The sequence below is a fragment of the Muscardinus avellanarius genome, assembly GCF_963383645.1.
Source record: "Muscardinus avellanarius genome assembly, chromosome: 11".
NCBI classification, from domain to species: domain Eukaryota; kingdom Metazoa; phylum Chordata; class Mammalia; order Rodentia; family Gliridae; genus Muscardinus; species Muscardinus avellanarius.
Window position 1 is genome coordinate 99,367,809 of NC_137797.1, and position 13,928 is coordinate 99,381,736.

General features: G+C 49.1%; 1 protein-coding gene across 6 annotated transcripts in view; it reads right to left on the reverse strand.

Moving 5' to 3' along the window:
• The window catches only part of CHD4 (chromodomain helicase DNA binding protein 4), a gene marked incomplete at both ends in the record, with an annotated part of 46,800 nt that overhangs the window by 28,600 nt on the left and 4,272 nt on the right, over nt 1–13,928 (reverse strand). For 3 of the 6 annotated variants that reach the window (XM_080705315.1, XM_080705314.1, XM_080705313.1), the window contains 18 exons: nt 4,775–4,892; nt 5,005–5,136; nt 5,227–5,368; nt 5,661–5,834; nt 5,954–6,075; nt 6,522–6,659; nt 6,764–6,964; nt 7,354–7,545; nt 9,640–9,736; nt 9,817–9,948; nt 10,260–10,465; nt 10,583–10,786; nt 11,539–11,778; nt 11,926–12,065; nt 12,240–12,375; nt 12,632–12,759; nt 12,993–13,234; nt 13,352–13,470. In XM_080705315.1, coding sequence (XP_080561441.1) covers nt 4,775–4,892; nt 5,005–5,136; nt 5,227–5,368; nt 5,661–5,834; nt 5,954–6,075; nt 6,522–6,659; nt 6,764–6,964; nt 7,354–7,545; nt 9,640–9,736; nt 9,817–9,948; nt 10,260–10,465; nt 10,583–10,786; nt 11,539–11,778; nt 11,926–12,065; nt 12,240–12,375; nt 12,632–12,759; nt 12,993–13,234; nt 13,352–13,470 — 2,863 coding nt within the window. Of the gene's footprint in view, nt 1–4,774; nt 4,893–5,004; nt 5,137–5,226; nt 5,369–5,660; nt 5,835–5,953; nt 6,076–6,521; nt 6,660–6,763; nt 6,965–7,353; nt 7,546–9,639; nt 9,737–9,816; nt 9,949–10,259; nt 10,466–10,582; nt 10,787–11,538; nt 11,779–11,925; nt 12,105–12,239; nt 12,376–12,631; nt 12,760–12,992; nt 13,235–13,351; nt 13,471–13,928 lie in introns of all 6 variants that reach the window. The other 3 variants (XM_080705312.1, XM_080705311.1, XM_080705310.1) reach the window with 1 other exon arrangement.

The window sequence follows — 13,928 nt, forward strand, 5'->3', positions numbered from 1 at the left end:
AAAACAGGTCTGGGAGTGTACCCCTGAAGTACCACCCCCCCCAAAAAAAAAGAAAAGAAAAGAGAAGAAAGGAAAAAAAGAAAAGAATGAAAAATTAGAGCAGGGCGTGGTGATGTTCCCCGCGCTTGAAAGGCAGAAACAGGAGGATCGCGCTGGTTCGAAGCCAGGCGCGCTGGCTTAAGAGACCGTTTCCAAATAAAAATATAAAATAGGTCTGGGAGTGTAGCCCAGAGGTAGAAGAGTTTCCAGGAACCCCAGTACCACCAAAAAAAAGACAAGATCACAGGTTCAACACCAGCCTCAGCAACTTAGTGAGACCCATGGCAACCTAGGGAGAACATTTCAAAATAAAAAGTAAAACAGGGCTGAGGGAGTAGCTCAAAAGTAGAATGTATCTAGGTTCAATCTCCAGTACCACAAATGCACAAAATGTTATCATCCCAAAAGAAAAGGAGAAAAACTGAAGACACACAGTACTAAATGCAATGTGGAATCTGAGATTGGCTCATGAAACAGGAAAAAGGGCAGTAAGGAAGAAACTGGTCACAATAACAATGTTTACTTGCTGGTTTTCATCACTGTACTGTGGTGATATATGTTGCTGTTATTAAAAAGTAAGGTGAAGCCAGGCGCGGTGGCGCACGCTTGTAATCCCCGCGCTTGGGAGGCTGAGACAGGAGGATCGCGCAGATTCAAAGCCAGCCTTAGCTACTTAGTGAGGCTTTCAGCAACTTAGTGAGACCCTGTTTCCAAATAAAGTATATTAAAAATTAAAAAAGGGGGTCTGGGAGTATAGCCCGGAGGTAGAAAGCCTCTGGGTTCCACCCCCAGTACCACCAAAAAAAAAAAAAAAGTAAGGTGAATGCCAGCCGTGGTGGTATAAGTTTGTAATACCAGCATTTAGGAGGCTGAGACAAGAGGATCGCAGGTTTGAGGACGGCCTCAGCTATTTAGTGAGGCCCTCTGCAATTTAGTGAGATGCTGTTTAAACAAAAATAATAAAAAATAGGGATGGAGATATAGCTCAGAGGTAGAATGCATCTTGGTTCTATCCTCAGTACCATAAAGAAGTAAATAAATTAATTAAAGTAAAATGAAAGCCGGGCATGGTAATGCATGCTTCAAATTCCTGTACTTGGGAGGCTGTGACCAGAGCGTTGCAGGTTCAAAGCCAGCCTCAGCAATGTAGCAACTCTCAGAAACCTAGTGAGACCTGTTTCCAAATAGAGAAATAAATTCAAGACCGGGACGTAGCTTGGAGGTAGAATGCTTCTAGGTTCAATTCCCAATACCAAAACAAGAGTAAGGTGAAGCTGAGCGTGGTAACTTAAACCTGTAATCCACATACTTGGGGAGGCTGAGACAGAAAGATCACAGGTTCAAAGCCAACCTAGTAACTTGGCAAGACTGCTTCAAAATCGCTATTAAAGAGGGACAGGGAGCTGGGTGTAGTGGTACATGGTTGGAATCCCAGCATTTTGGAGACTGAAACAGAAGGATGCAGTTCACAGCCCTCCTCAGCGGCTACTTAGTGAGGACCTTTGCAACTCAGTGAGACCCTGTGTCAAAGGGGTGTAGTTTGGAGGTGTAATCCCCCCGGGTTCCACCCCCAGTACCAAAAAAAAAAAAAAAGGACAGGAAAGCCGGGCGTGGTGGCACACACTTGTAATCTCAGTGCTTGGGAGGCTGAGACAGGAGGATCGCACAGGTTCGAAGCCAGCCCCAGCTACTTAGTGAGGCTCTCAGCAACTTAGTGAGACCCTGTTTCCAAATAAAATATAAAAACAGAACTAGGCGTGGTGTCACACGCTTGTATGCACCAACACTCCTAGCATTTGAGAAGCTGAGACCGGAGGATCGCAGTTCACGGCCAGCCTCAGCTACTTTGTGAGGCCCTTTGCAACTCAGTGAGACCCTGTTTCAAATTAAAAAATAAGGCTGGGAGTGTAGCTCAGAGTAGAATGCCCCGGGTTCCACCCCCAGTACCACAAAAAAATATATATAAAAATAGGTCTGAGAGTATAGGGTTGGGGTATAGCTCAGAGTAGAATGCCCCGGGTTCCACCCCCAGTACAGCAAAATATAAAGATAAAAATAAAATAAAATATAAAAACAGGTCTGGGAGTATAGGGTTCGCAGTGCAGCTCCGAGGTAGAAGCCTCTGGGTCCCATCCCCAGTACTACCAAAAGCAAAAACAGAAAAAAGTATAGGAAAGTAGCTCAGAGAGTAGAATGTCCCTTGGTTCACTACCCAGCATTCAAAAAGAGTAAATCGGAGGCTGAGACAGGAAGATCCCAGGTTCAAGGCCAACCGCAGAAACTTTGCAAGATCCTCAACAACTTAGTGAGACTTTATTTTTTTATTTTTTATTTTGCAATGTTGGGGATTAAACCCAGAGGCATTCAACCAAGCTACATCCCAGCCCTATTTTATTTAATTAATTTATTTATTTTTACCGGGGGTAGAACCCAGGGTCTTCTACCTCTAGGCTACACTCTCAGACCTAGTTTACATTTTATTTGGAAACAGGGTCTCACTGAGTTGCTGAGAGCCTAAGCAGCTGAGGCTGGCTTCGAACCTGCGCGATCCTCCTGTCTCAGCCTCCCCAGTACTGGAATTCAAGCATGCGCCACCAACTCCCGGCTTATTTTTATTTTGAAATAGTGTCTAGGTTGATAAGAGTCTAACTACTTTCTGAGGCTGCCCAGCTAATTACTGGGATTACAGGTGTGCATCACCATACTTGGCATCCAATATTTATTTTTATATTTTTGGTACTGGGGATAGAACCCAAGGACCTTCTAGCTCTGGGCTACACTCCCAGACCTATTTTATATTTGGAACCAGAGTCTCACTAAGTAGCTGAGGCTGGCTTCGAACCTGCTCAATCCTCCTGTCTCAGCCTCCCAAATACTGGGATTACAAGTATGTGCCACCATGCCCGGCCATGTTTTAATTTTAAAAGTTTCACTAAAAGCCACATGTGAGCCAGGCGTGGTGGCGCACGCTTGTAATCCCCGTGCTTGGGAGGCGGAGACAGGAGGATCGCACAGGTTTAAACCCAGCTGTGCTGGCTTAAGAGACCCTGTATCCAAAAAAAAAAAAAAAAAAAAGTATAAAAATAAGTCTGGGAGTTTTGCCCGGAGATAGAAGGGTTTCCAGGAACCGCTAAAAAAAAAAAAAAAAAAAAAAAAAAAAAAAGCCACATGTGGTGGTGCACACCTGTAATCCAAGTACTTGGGATACTGAGACACGAGGATCGACGTTTGAAGCTGGCCTCAGCAACTTAGTGAGGATCTCACCAACTTTGTGAAATCCTGTTTCCAAGTAAAAAATAAACTAGGGCTGAGAACATAGCTTGGAAGTAAACAACAAAAAATAGCCAAGCATGGTGGCACACACCTGTAATCCCAGTTCTCGGGAGGCGGAGACAGGAGGATCGCAGGTTCGAATCCAGACTCAGTAACTTAAGTGAAGCGAGACTATTTCAAAAGTAAATGAAGAGGCTCACGAGCCAGGCAGCGTTGCTGTCCTGGGGCCTTTCTACCCATTAAACATACGAGGCCAAAAAGTAAATAAACAAAAACAAAATAAAATAAAAAATAGGCTGGGAGTGTAGCTCGGAGGTAGAATGTCCCTGGGTTCAATCCCTAGCACCACAAAAATAAGAAATCTTTAAAAAAAAAAAAAATGGGCTGGTGAGTCTATCTTAGTGGTAGAGCACCCTCAGTCAGGTTCAATCCCAAGGAAGCTCACCCCCCACCCAAAAAAAAAGCTTAGACAAATCAGATTCCTCTCTTGGTCTCAAGATCCAATGAGGAGTAGGATAGATAAAGTGGTCTTTTTTTTTCCTACTAGAAAGAACAGACAGCCAGGTGTGGTGGCCTGCTGGCCTGCGCTTGTAATCCCAGAATTTGGGAAGCTGAGACAAAAGAAGAGCCGTTCATAGACAGCCTCAGCTACTCAGTGAGGCCTCTGCAACCCCTGAGACCCTGTTTCAAAATAAAGAAAAGGGCTGGGATGTAGCTCAGTGGCAAAGCGCCTGCTTTGCAGGTGTGGCGCTCTGGGTTCGATCCCCGGTTCCAAAAAAGACAAAAAAAAGAACCCTTTAAAAAAAAAAAAAATAAGCTAAGAACAAAATAAAGAAAAGAAAAAAAAAAGGCTGGGGGTGCAGCCTAAAGGTGAAATGCTCTTGTTTCATGATGTTCCATCCCCAGGACCACAAATAAATAAATAAATAATAAAAATAACAGGTAAAAGCCACATGTGGTGGCACACACTTGTGATCCCAGTACTTGGGAGGCCGAAACAGGAGGATCGCAGGTTCACGGTCAGCTTCAGCTACTTAGTGAGGCCTCTGCAACCCAGTGAGACTCTGTTTCAAAAATAAAAAACAGGGCTAGAAAGTCGTGTGTGGTGCTATATGATTGTAATTCCAGTACTTGGGAGGCTGAGACAGGAAGATCCCAGGTTCACAACTAGCCTCAGCTATTCAGTGAGGCCCTCCACAACTTACTGTTGCTTGGAGGTAGAATACCCCTGGGTTTAATCTCCAAACCGAAATAAATAAATAAATAAATAAATAAATAAATAAATAAATGGCTCGGGATGTAGCTCAAAGATAGAACGCCTCTGAGTTCAATCCCCAGTAACACACACACACACACACACACACACACACACACACACACACACACGGTAATAGGTAATTAGTCAAAAGATACAAGTGACTGAGGTTGCTGGAAGTAAGCCTCTCCTCTCCCTCTTTCTTACCATTGAAGCGGTCAATGGCCTCTTGTCTCATGTTGCCAGTGATTCCGCCATCAATACGTTCATATTTATAGCCTTCATGTTCCAGGAAATCCTCTAGCAGGTCCAGCATCTTGGTCATCTGTAAAAGGAGCAGGTTGGTCATGGAGGAGTCCGGCAATGGCCTGTCCCTCATGTGCCTGGGGGCTGTCTTCTGCGGTCCCCTCGAGCTCACAGCCCGGCCCACGCTATACCTGGGAGAAGATGAGCACCCGATGCCCACCCTCCTTAAGGTTCTTAAGCATCTTCTGCAGCAGCAACAGTTTCCCAGATGCTCGGATTAGGGCACTGCCATCGTACATGCCATTAGGCATCTTAGGGGCTTCCTGTGGATAAAAGCAAAGGAGACAATATTGAAAGAAAGCCCGTGGGGAGGAGCTGCGGTCCAGGCAGGACCACGGGGCGGCCAGACATACCATTGCCGCCACAGGGAAGAGGTACGGGTGGTTGCAGCACTTCTTAAGATCCATCACCACGTTTAGCAGGGAGACTTGGTTGCCGCCACCTCGAGCATTCAGCGCTTCAAAATTCCGAGTGAGGATATATTTGTAGTACTTCCTACATGGGCAAGACAGAAAGGTCAGACTCAAGAGCCTTCACCTAACACTGCGGCCCGAGAGCTTCCCACGCGTCTCACTAGGGGCTAAGGAAACGGTGGGCACCAGCGCTGACACGGTCACGTCGAACAGAGTGTGACTAAGGACCGCGGCTCCGCTCCGGCATCGGGGTTGTGTAGGCCCTGCTGCTCCTGCCACCAGATGCCCTGAAGCTGAGTGGGGGCGGGGGCGCTGCAGACTGGCAGGCGTCTAGCTTACAAAACGGAGCCGTGCTCCTGCCCCTCCCAACTCACTTCTGCATCGGGCTCAGCTCCACACGCACAATCAGCTCTGTCTTGGATGGCATGTTCTTGAACACATCAGCTTTGAGCCGCCGCAACATGTGAGGCCCCAGCATGTCATGCAGCTTTTTAATCTGGTCCTCTTTGGCGATGTCAGCAAACTCCTCCAAGAAGCCCTCCAGATTACTTCAGAAAGAAAAAGGGGGAAATTGTTGGAGAGGGAGGAAGAAAGGAAAGTGACATAGGATGTGGCAGCAGAAAGAATGAGAAGCAGGGATGTGAGGCGATAGAAAGAAGACACTTACTGGAACCGCTCTGGGGTGAGAAAGTTGAGCAGATGAAATAACTCCTCGAGGTTGTTTTGTAATGGAGTCCCCGTCAGCAACAGCTTGTGCTGGAGTGAGTAACCATTCAAGACTCGGAAGAACTGGGGAAGCAGATGGAGAGGTGAGACCCAATTAGGCAAGGGTTGCAGTGCATCTCTGCAGAATGCCAAGCTGTTCCACTGCCCAGGACTTAAGCCTCCCACCCACCATCATGCCTGCTTGATCTACTTATTAATTATTTATTTATGTCTGTACTCAGCACTCGGGTAGAGCCTAGGGCCTTGCACACGTGAACACACGCTTGTCACTGAGCCCTCAGCCCCTCGCGCCTGTCTGTTTTTGGTGTCGTGGGTTAAACTCAGCCTTGCAAATGCTAACCACATACTCCAGCCATCCTCCTTTTAAAGGCCTGGCCACCAAGGGCTGCCACACGAGGAAGGAGGCAGACATCACTTTTCCTTTTTCTCTCCTTTTAAGCTTTCCTTTCATGAGTAGGTGTTACTAGAAGACTAAAACCGAGGGCTACTACCTCCCCCTGGCCCCTTACCTTAGACTGATTGTTTTTCAGCCGATGGGCTTCATCCACAATGAGGCAGGCCCAATCAATAGAACCCAAGATAGCCATATCAATGGTGATCAACTCATAGGACGTCAGCAGCACATGGAATTTCACAGATGCCTCTTTCTGCATGTGAAGGCAACCTGGTCACTACTGGTCCACTCCTCCAGGACAAACTTGAAGCCCAAAGCAACAACCGCCTCTAGATGGCCTCCCTCCCACCGAGATACCTTCATGCGGGACGCCTTCTTGCCACCGCGAATGGCATTGTCTTCAAAAGAGAACTCATTTTCCCTGATGATGGCACGGCTGTCCTTGTCACCCACGTAGGTTACCACATACATATCTGGAGCCCACATTTCAAACTCCCGCTCCCAGTTGATAATGGTAGAGAGAGGGGCACTCACTAGGAAGGGGCCTTTGGAGTGACCCTAGGAAGGAGAGAGAGAGAGAGAGAGAGAGAGTGTGTGAGGACCAAGGACACGAACACGCCACACACCAGGGCCTGCCTCTGCCTTCTTCAGCAGATCTGCCCTGCCCTGACCTCATCTAGGAAGAAGCCATGGGCACCTGGACAGACAGCTGAGCCTCACTCAGCACATTCGTTCCCCAGAACTGAGGCCCGCACACTCACAGCCACCCTACCGGGCTCCGTCCACCCGCCAGCCTCCCACTGCAGACTCGCATCTGGCCTATCACCCCTCAACAGTGCTCCACAGGGCAGGGCCCGTTTTCCTTCCCTCTCCTTTCTCAGAGTGCAGGAGAAGACTCTGAACACAGAAGAGCCACGTCGGGAAGCTAACAGCCCGGCCTTGCTCACCTCCTTGTAGAGGGAATAGAGGAAGACTGCTGTCTGTACAGTTTTCCCGAGGCCCATCTCATCAGCCAAGATGGTGTCGGTGCCCTGAGCCCAGGAGAAGCGCAACCAGTTCAAGCCCTCCATTTGGTAGGGGTGGAGGGTCCCGCCTGTGGCATCCAAGTACTCTGGCTGTCGCTCGTACTTCACCGTGGGCTAAAGGACAAAACAGAGGAGTCAAGAGTTGGGAAGGAATCTCCCTTTCCTCTCTGGAGAGCGGCTGCTCCTTCCTCACATGTCCTCACTAAGTCCTTTCTGAGAAAGAGCCACAAAAAGTGGCAGAGAGGCGGCGGCCTGCATGCCTGGGGAGGAGAGCTCACTGCTTAGCAGAGCAGAGTTTAGGACACACGAGACTCTGGACTCAATCCCCAGCACCATCCCAGGATGATAAATTGGGGGACAAGATCTCCCCTGGTTACTGCAATCTTGTGCTTAACTTAGGACCCTCTATAACCAAGGCAGCCAACCTATCAGGCAGACCTGATCTGGATCCGTCATGGAATCACCGAGGAAAACACGTCAGGAATTCGCTAGCAACGTAAGAATCCTATACTAGTTAGGATCCACCAGGTAAATATCATGTCCCTCCTACACTCATTATTTTCTTTCTTTCTTCCTTTCTCTCTTTCCATGCACACACTGGGGATCAAACCCATGGCTTCACACATTTTCACACATGCCAAACACACACTACGGTTGAGCTACACTGCAGCCTCAGATTCATTTAACCTTAACTGCCCTTGCATTATACAGAAAAACCTACAGAAATTGAGCCATAAAATTAAAGGTCAGAAAACCCACATTAAAATATAAGTTTTATAAAAGCTTGGTTATGTGATATCTCTCTAGATAACACTTCCTTAATCATATAAAACATGCTTTCTAGCCAAGCATGGTGGCTCACATCTTTAATCCTAGTACTTAGGAGGCTGGAACAGGAGACTCACTGGTTCAAGAACAGCCTCAGCAAATAAGACTCTCATCAACCTAGAGAGACACTGTTCCAAAATAAAATAAAATAGGGTTGAGGGAGTAGCTTGGACCTAGAACGCCTCTGGGATCAATCTCCAGTGCCAAAAAAAAAAACAAAAAACAAAAAACAAAAATAAGCCAGGCATGGAGGCACACACTTGTAATCCAGCGCATGGGATGTTGAGACAGGAGGATGGCACAGGTTGGAAGCCAGCCTCAGCTAGTGAGGCCCTCGGCAACTTAGTGAGACCCTGTTTCCAAATAAAGTATAAAATAGGTCTGGGAGTATAGCCCAGAGGTAGAAAAGCCCCTGGGTTCCACCCTCAGTATCACAACAATGAATAAGTGAAGGAATGAATAAAATAAAATAAACTTTGTAGCTAGGCATAGTGGCTGCCTGCCTGCACAGTACTTGGGAAGCTGAGACAGGACTGCAGGTTCAAGGCTGGCCTCGGCAACTTAGTGAGGCCCTCTATAAGTTAGTGACACCCTGTTTCAAGGTAAAGAATAAAATAAGGCCAGGGGTATAGTTCAGAGGTAGAATGCACCTGGGTTCAAGCCTTAGATTAAAAAAATAAAAATAAAAATAAAAAAAATCAAGCTGGGCGTGATGGCGCACACGCCTGTAATCCCAACATTTGGGAAGCTGAGACAATAGGATCATGGTTCTAAAATAGCCTCAGCTACTTAGTGAAGCTCTCTGCAACTCAAGTGAAACCCTGTGTCAAATAATATGGGCTGGGAGTGGTGACACACCCTTGTAATCCCAACAGTTGAGGGGCAGAGACTGGAGGATCGTGGTTCAAGGACAGCCTCAGCTACTTAGCAAGGCCCTTCGCAACTCAGTGAGACCCTGTTTCAAAAATAAGACTAAAAAAATAGGGCTGGGGGTGTAGAATGCCCCTAGGTTCCATCCCTTGTACTGCAAAAAAATAAAATAAAATAAAGAAATAAAGAATATGCCACTGGGTTCCATCTCCAGTATGGAAAAATATATATATACATACACATGTATATATATAGACACACACACACACACACACACACACACACACACACATTTACATACACATATACTTTCTGTGTTTTTCTGTTAAGAGGAGAAAGCAATTTTATTTGTGTACAGAGAAGCAAGGAAGTGAACACCATGAGGCAGTATCAGCAGTTGCCAATATTACTCGCAGGTCCTTACACAGAGCACCTCATCAGAGCAGCGGGCCAGCTCCACTGTACCCTACCCAACAACCTGAGCCCTCCCTCCCCCTCACCCCAACTCACATCAACCGTTGGCGTCTCAGGCGGCCTCTCCAACTTCCTCAGCTTGACCTTCTTGAGCTTCTTGCCCGGCCGGCCTTCCTCGCCCCTCATCAACTCCCTAAGGAAGGAAGACATCCCTCAGCGGCCTAGGGTCCTCTTCCGATGGAAGCCACCGACTCCTCCCCTGCAGCCACTCACCTGTGATTCCAGTAGCTCTGCTTGAACAAGTCATAGTCCTGAATCTCCACATCCTCACTCTCCCACGATGCCTGATCATAGGGCAAGTCCCGCCACTTGATCAAGTAGTGGACGTGACCCTTCTTATCCACGCTACAAGGTCAGGAGAGAAACTCTCAGAGCCAGAAGTCAGCCCTCCTCCCCCACTCCCATCAGCCTTGCCCTCAAAATCTGACAATAATTTATGTCCCCAACATTCTGAATACTCTACCCCCCACAGGTATTCAGAGCCTCTGTAAGTGATCTCTAATCTATACTCTCCTATGGCTCAAATTCTAGGATTCAGGCACATGGCTCTAATACAGAATGTCCTCCAAGTATAACTAGCAACATCCATTTTGTTCTTCCTTTGGCAGGGGTCTCCCACAGATGCCCTGCCTACCGCCAGCGGGCCCTGCCGGTACCTGTGGTTAAGGATTCGGTGGATCATCATCCACTCGGGTTTTATCCCGTAGCGATAGAAGCGTTCCTCCATCTCTGCAAACTTAGGATCCTTGTTCTTCCTCTTTCGGCTCTTCTCTTCATCACCACCAAAGTCCCCAGAAGGTGGCTCGTCCATATCATTCTTCCGCTGATAGTTTCGGAACATCACTTGACAATGCAGTTCCAACTTCAAGCAGGAAGAGAAAACAGGCCACTAAGAAGCTGTGTCCATTCCCTCTGTCCGCAAGACTTTCCCACCACCTTCACCACGTGGCTCCAGGCCTGCAGCCTGTCCCAGACTCACCTGCAGCTCAGACACCCAGGAGCAGTGCCAGTAGGACATGCCTTGCCACTTCACAAAGAACTGCCGCTCGGGACGCCCCTCCAGGGGCTTCGGGGAGGGGGTATTGGGATCCGCATCCGGAGGCCGTGGCACTGGCGTGGGAGAAGGTGGCTGACCCCACTTCCAGATTAGGATCTTCTGCACTTTGCCCTTCAGGGCTGGACACTGAGAGAAAAAGAGATGACTCGGCTCCAATTCATAACCATAGGGAAGAAACGGTCTAGCCCAGACTCCATCTTATCAAAGGACGTGTGTGTGCGCGCGCGCGCGTGTGTTTGTGTGTGTGTGTGTGTGTGTGAGAGAGAGGGGGGGGGAGGGAGAGAGAGAACGAACCCAGGGGCCTTCTACCTCTGGGCTATACTCTCAGACCTATTTTGTATTTTATTTGGAAACAGGACCTAAGTAGCTGGCTTTCAAACCTGCACAATCCTTCTGTCTCAGTCACTTCTGGACTTCATCTGGGATTGTTTGACACTACTGCTCCACTCTGCTTAACAGAGCCAGTGGCTGGACTAATAATCCAGAACAAGCAGGTACAGAAAACCCACTGACCTAGATCCCAACACTCCCCTCTTAAGCTGCCTGAAAGCAGTAAGTGGCCCTTATTAACACTTTAAACTCCAAGACAGGCAGGGAGTCAAGACAGGGATGGATGTCCTGGGCTAGACACCACTTCACCCCTCTTACCAAGGCTGGCAAGACGTCAACTCCCCTACTCAAAGTTAGTTCTATCTTTTCCCAGAAAAGGGCAGCTTTAGACTACATGAGGAAGGAAAACACCTGCCTCAGGGCTAAAAAGCCTGCGGTTCTCTAGTGGTCTCCCTGTGCCTCAGCCTCGCAGGGCCTGCACTTGGGGGCAGCCCTCTGCCAGTCCCTGAGCCTCACACTGCCCGCCCTGGCTGAGGTCAGTTACTCACCGTACAGCGGGGACAGAGCCACTCGCCGTTGGGGATCTCTGGCAGCGGAGGGTTCAAGCAGTGGATGTGGTAGGAAGAAGGGCAGGTGTCACAGCAGAGCAGCTCCCCCCCATCCTTGCACACGCGGCAGAATTCCATGTGATGATCATCCTCCTCTTCAGGGTCGCCTCCAACCTCCTCCAGGATCTCCTCCCCCTCGGAGTTGTCCTCTTTGGCCTCCCACTGGATGCCCTCCTTCTCCTGTAGCGAAGGAGCAGACTCAGGTTACTACCCCCACCCCGCCCACGGCAGGACCACAGCCCAGTCCCTGAGGAGGCCTCCCAAAGCACCGCCATTTCTGTTTCCACCCAGGCCCATCCCCATCCCCATGGGTGTCCAGGTACTCACACAGTGCGGGCAGCTCCACTTGCCCTCGGGGGCCTTCTCCATGTCCGGATCCAGGCACACCATGTGGTAGGCTCGGGGACAGGTATCGCACAGGATGATTTCTCCGCCTTGCTGGCACACCTCGCAATAGTCCTGGTGGTCTGTCTCATAACCATCCACAGCAGTCACCTCCTCCTCGCCTGGGCAAGGAAGAGGGAAAGCCCAGTTATTAGAAAAAAACCACCTCCCGCCCCCACCCTTATCTCCTAAGGGAGATTCTTCCCCGGCCATGCCCATCTCAGCCCAACACCCATAGGTAAGGAAAAGAAACACACCTTTCTTTTTCTTTTTCGTAGTTCGGAGTTTCTTGCGGCTGCGGCTACTGCGGCTGGTGGAACCATCAGAAACAGAATAGCTATTGATACTGGCATCATCGAAGTCAGATTCCACGTCTAAGTCGTCATCCTCACTCTGGCAGAATGAAAGGAATAAGGTTAAAAGTTCAAGCCAAGGGGGAAGGAGAGGATGGCGGAGAGGGGCTCGCTCCCTCACTGGGAGCACCAGAACCCAGCAAGGAGAATGTAGAGGGGCCTGGTCACACCTGCGAGGGGCTAACTCCCCACATCCCACATGCCTGTTATCAGGACAGACCCTGACAGGCAGTAACAGCCTTTCTATTACACACAGCACCCCACCCCCCAAAAAAAGAGATGGGCCAGACTCTCACCGAAGATCTCTTACGCTTGGACCCAAAACCACCCAGCTTGATTTTCAAGGGAGCTACTTTCTTGGGTTTAGGCTTCTTGGCGTCAGGCACACGAGGGCTGCCCTTGGGCTTCCTCCGAGCATTGGGACCTAAAACCGGAATAGATCATAATATATATCACCAGGCAAATGACAGGGAGAAGAAAACCTTCACCTAAGCTTAATACATGATGGCCAGCCTCCCAAATTGCCCTCCTAAGTCCAAGACTCATTCCTCATTCCTCCCTCTTCCCTCCGGGCAACCACAACAGCATTCTCAAGCTTTCCCTATCCTTGACTTCTTAAGCCCACATGGCTCCCCCGCCCATTGCGCCACACTTCACCTTTGCCCTCCTTCGTCTTGGCCTTGCGAATCGGCACCTCCACAGGGGGAGGAGGCGGTGCGACCTCAGTGGCCGTCACCATGCTCTCCACCACAGCCACTGCTGCCGCTGCCGCCGCCGCCACCGATGCCCCAGAACTGCCTTTGAAGGGGTTGTTGGTGCTGAACTCCCGCCACTTCGCGCCCAAGACCATCATCATCTTGGAGACGGCGATCTTGGGGTTCTTAGCAGCAATGAGGGGTCTGGTAGAAGAGCAGGTGAGAACAGAGAAGAAAATGTTTAGTAAGAATAAAAGTAAGAGAAGCAAGAAGAGATTACACAGAACTCTCCTCCCTAACCCCAAGTCCCTCCAGGTTTACCGGACAAACTGGCTGAAGGCTTTGTAGTTGGTGAGGGTACGGTAATCCTCCTCTGAGAACATGTGGTCGATGTCTTCCATGCCCCAGTCTTCCAGGAGCTGAGCAGAGGACTTGGGCTCCTGCAGAGATCACATAGTCAAGGGGCTGCCACTCAGTTTCCAACTTGCAAAGAGAATTTGAGTTGAAACTATTGCTTACGAGACCAGGATAAAAGAACTAAGAGAAAGTAAGTATGAATAGGTGGAGAAAGCTGGGCACTGAGGCTGGGACAAGAGGATCACAGGTTCTAGGTCAGCCTCAGCAACTTAGTGAGATTCTCAGCCACCTAGTGACCTAGTTCATTCTTTTTTTTTTTTGGTGGTGGTAATGGAGATGGAACCCAGGGGCTCTCTACCCCCGGGCTACACTCCCAGACCTATTTTTTAATATTTTACTCGGAAACAGAGGTCTCACTAAGTTGCTGAGAGCCTCACTAAGTAGCTGAGGCTGGTTTAGAACCTGTGCGACCCTCCTGTCTCAGCCTCCCAAGATTACAAGCGTGCGCCACCATGCCCAGCTCCTAGTGCATTCTTGTTTC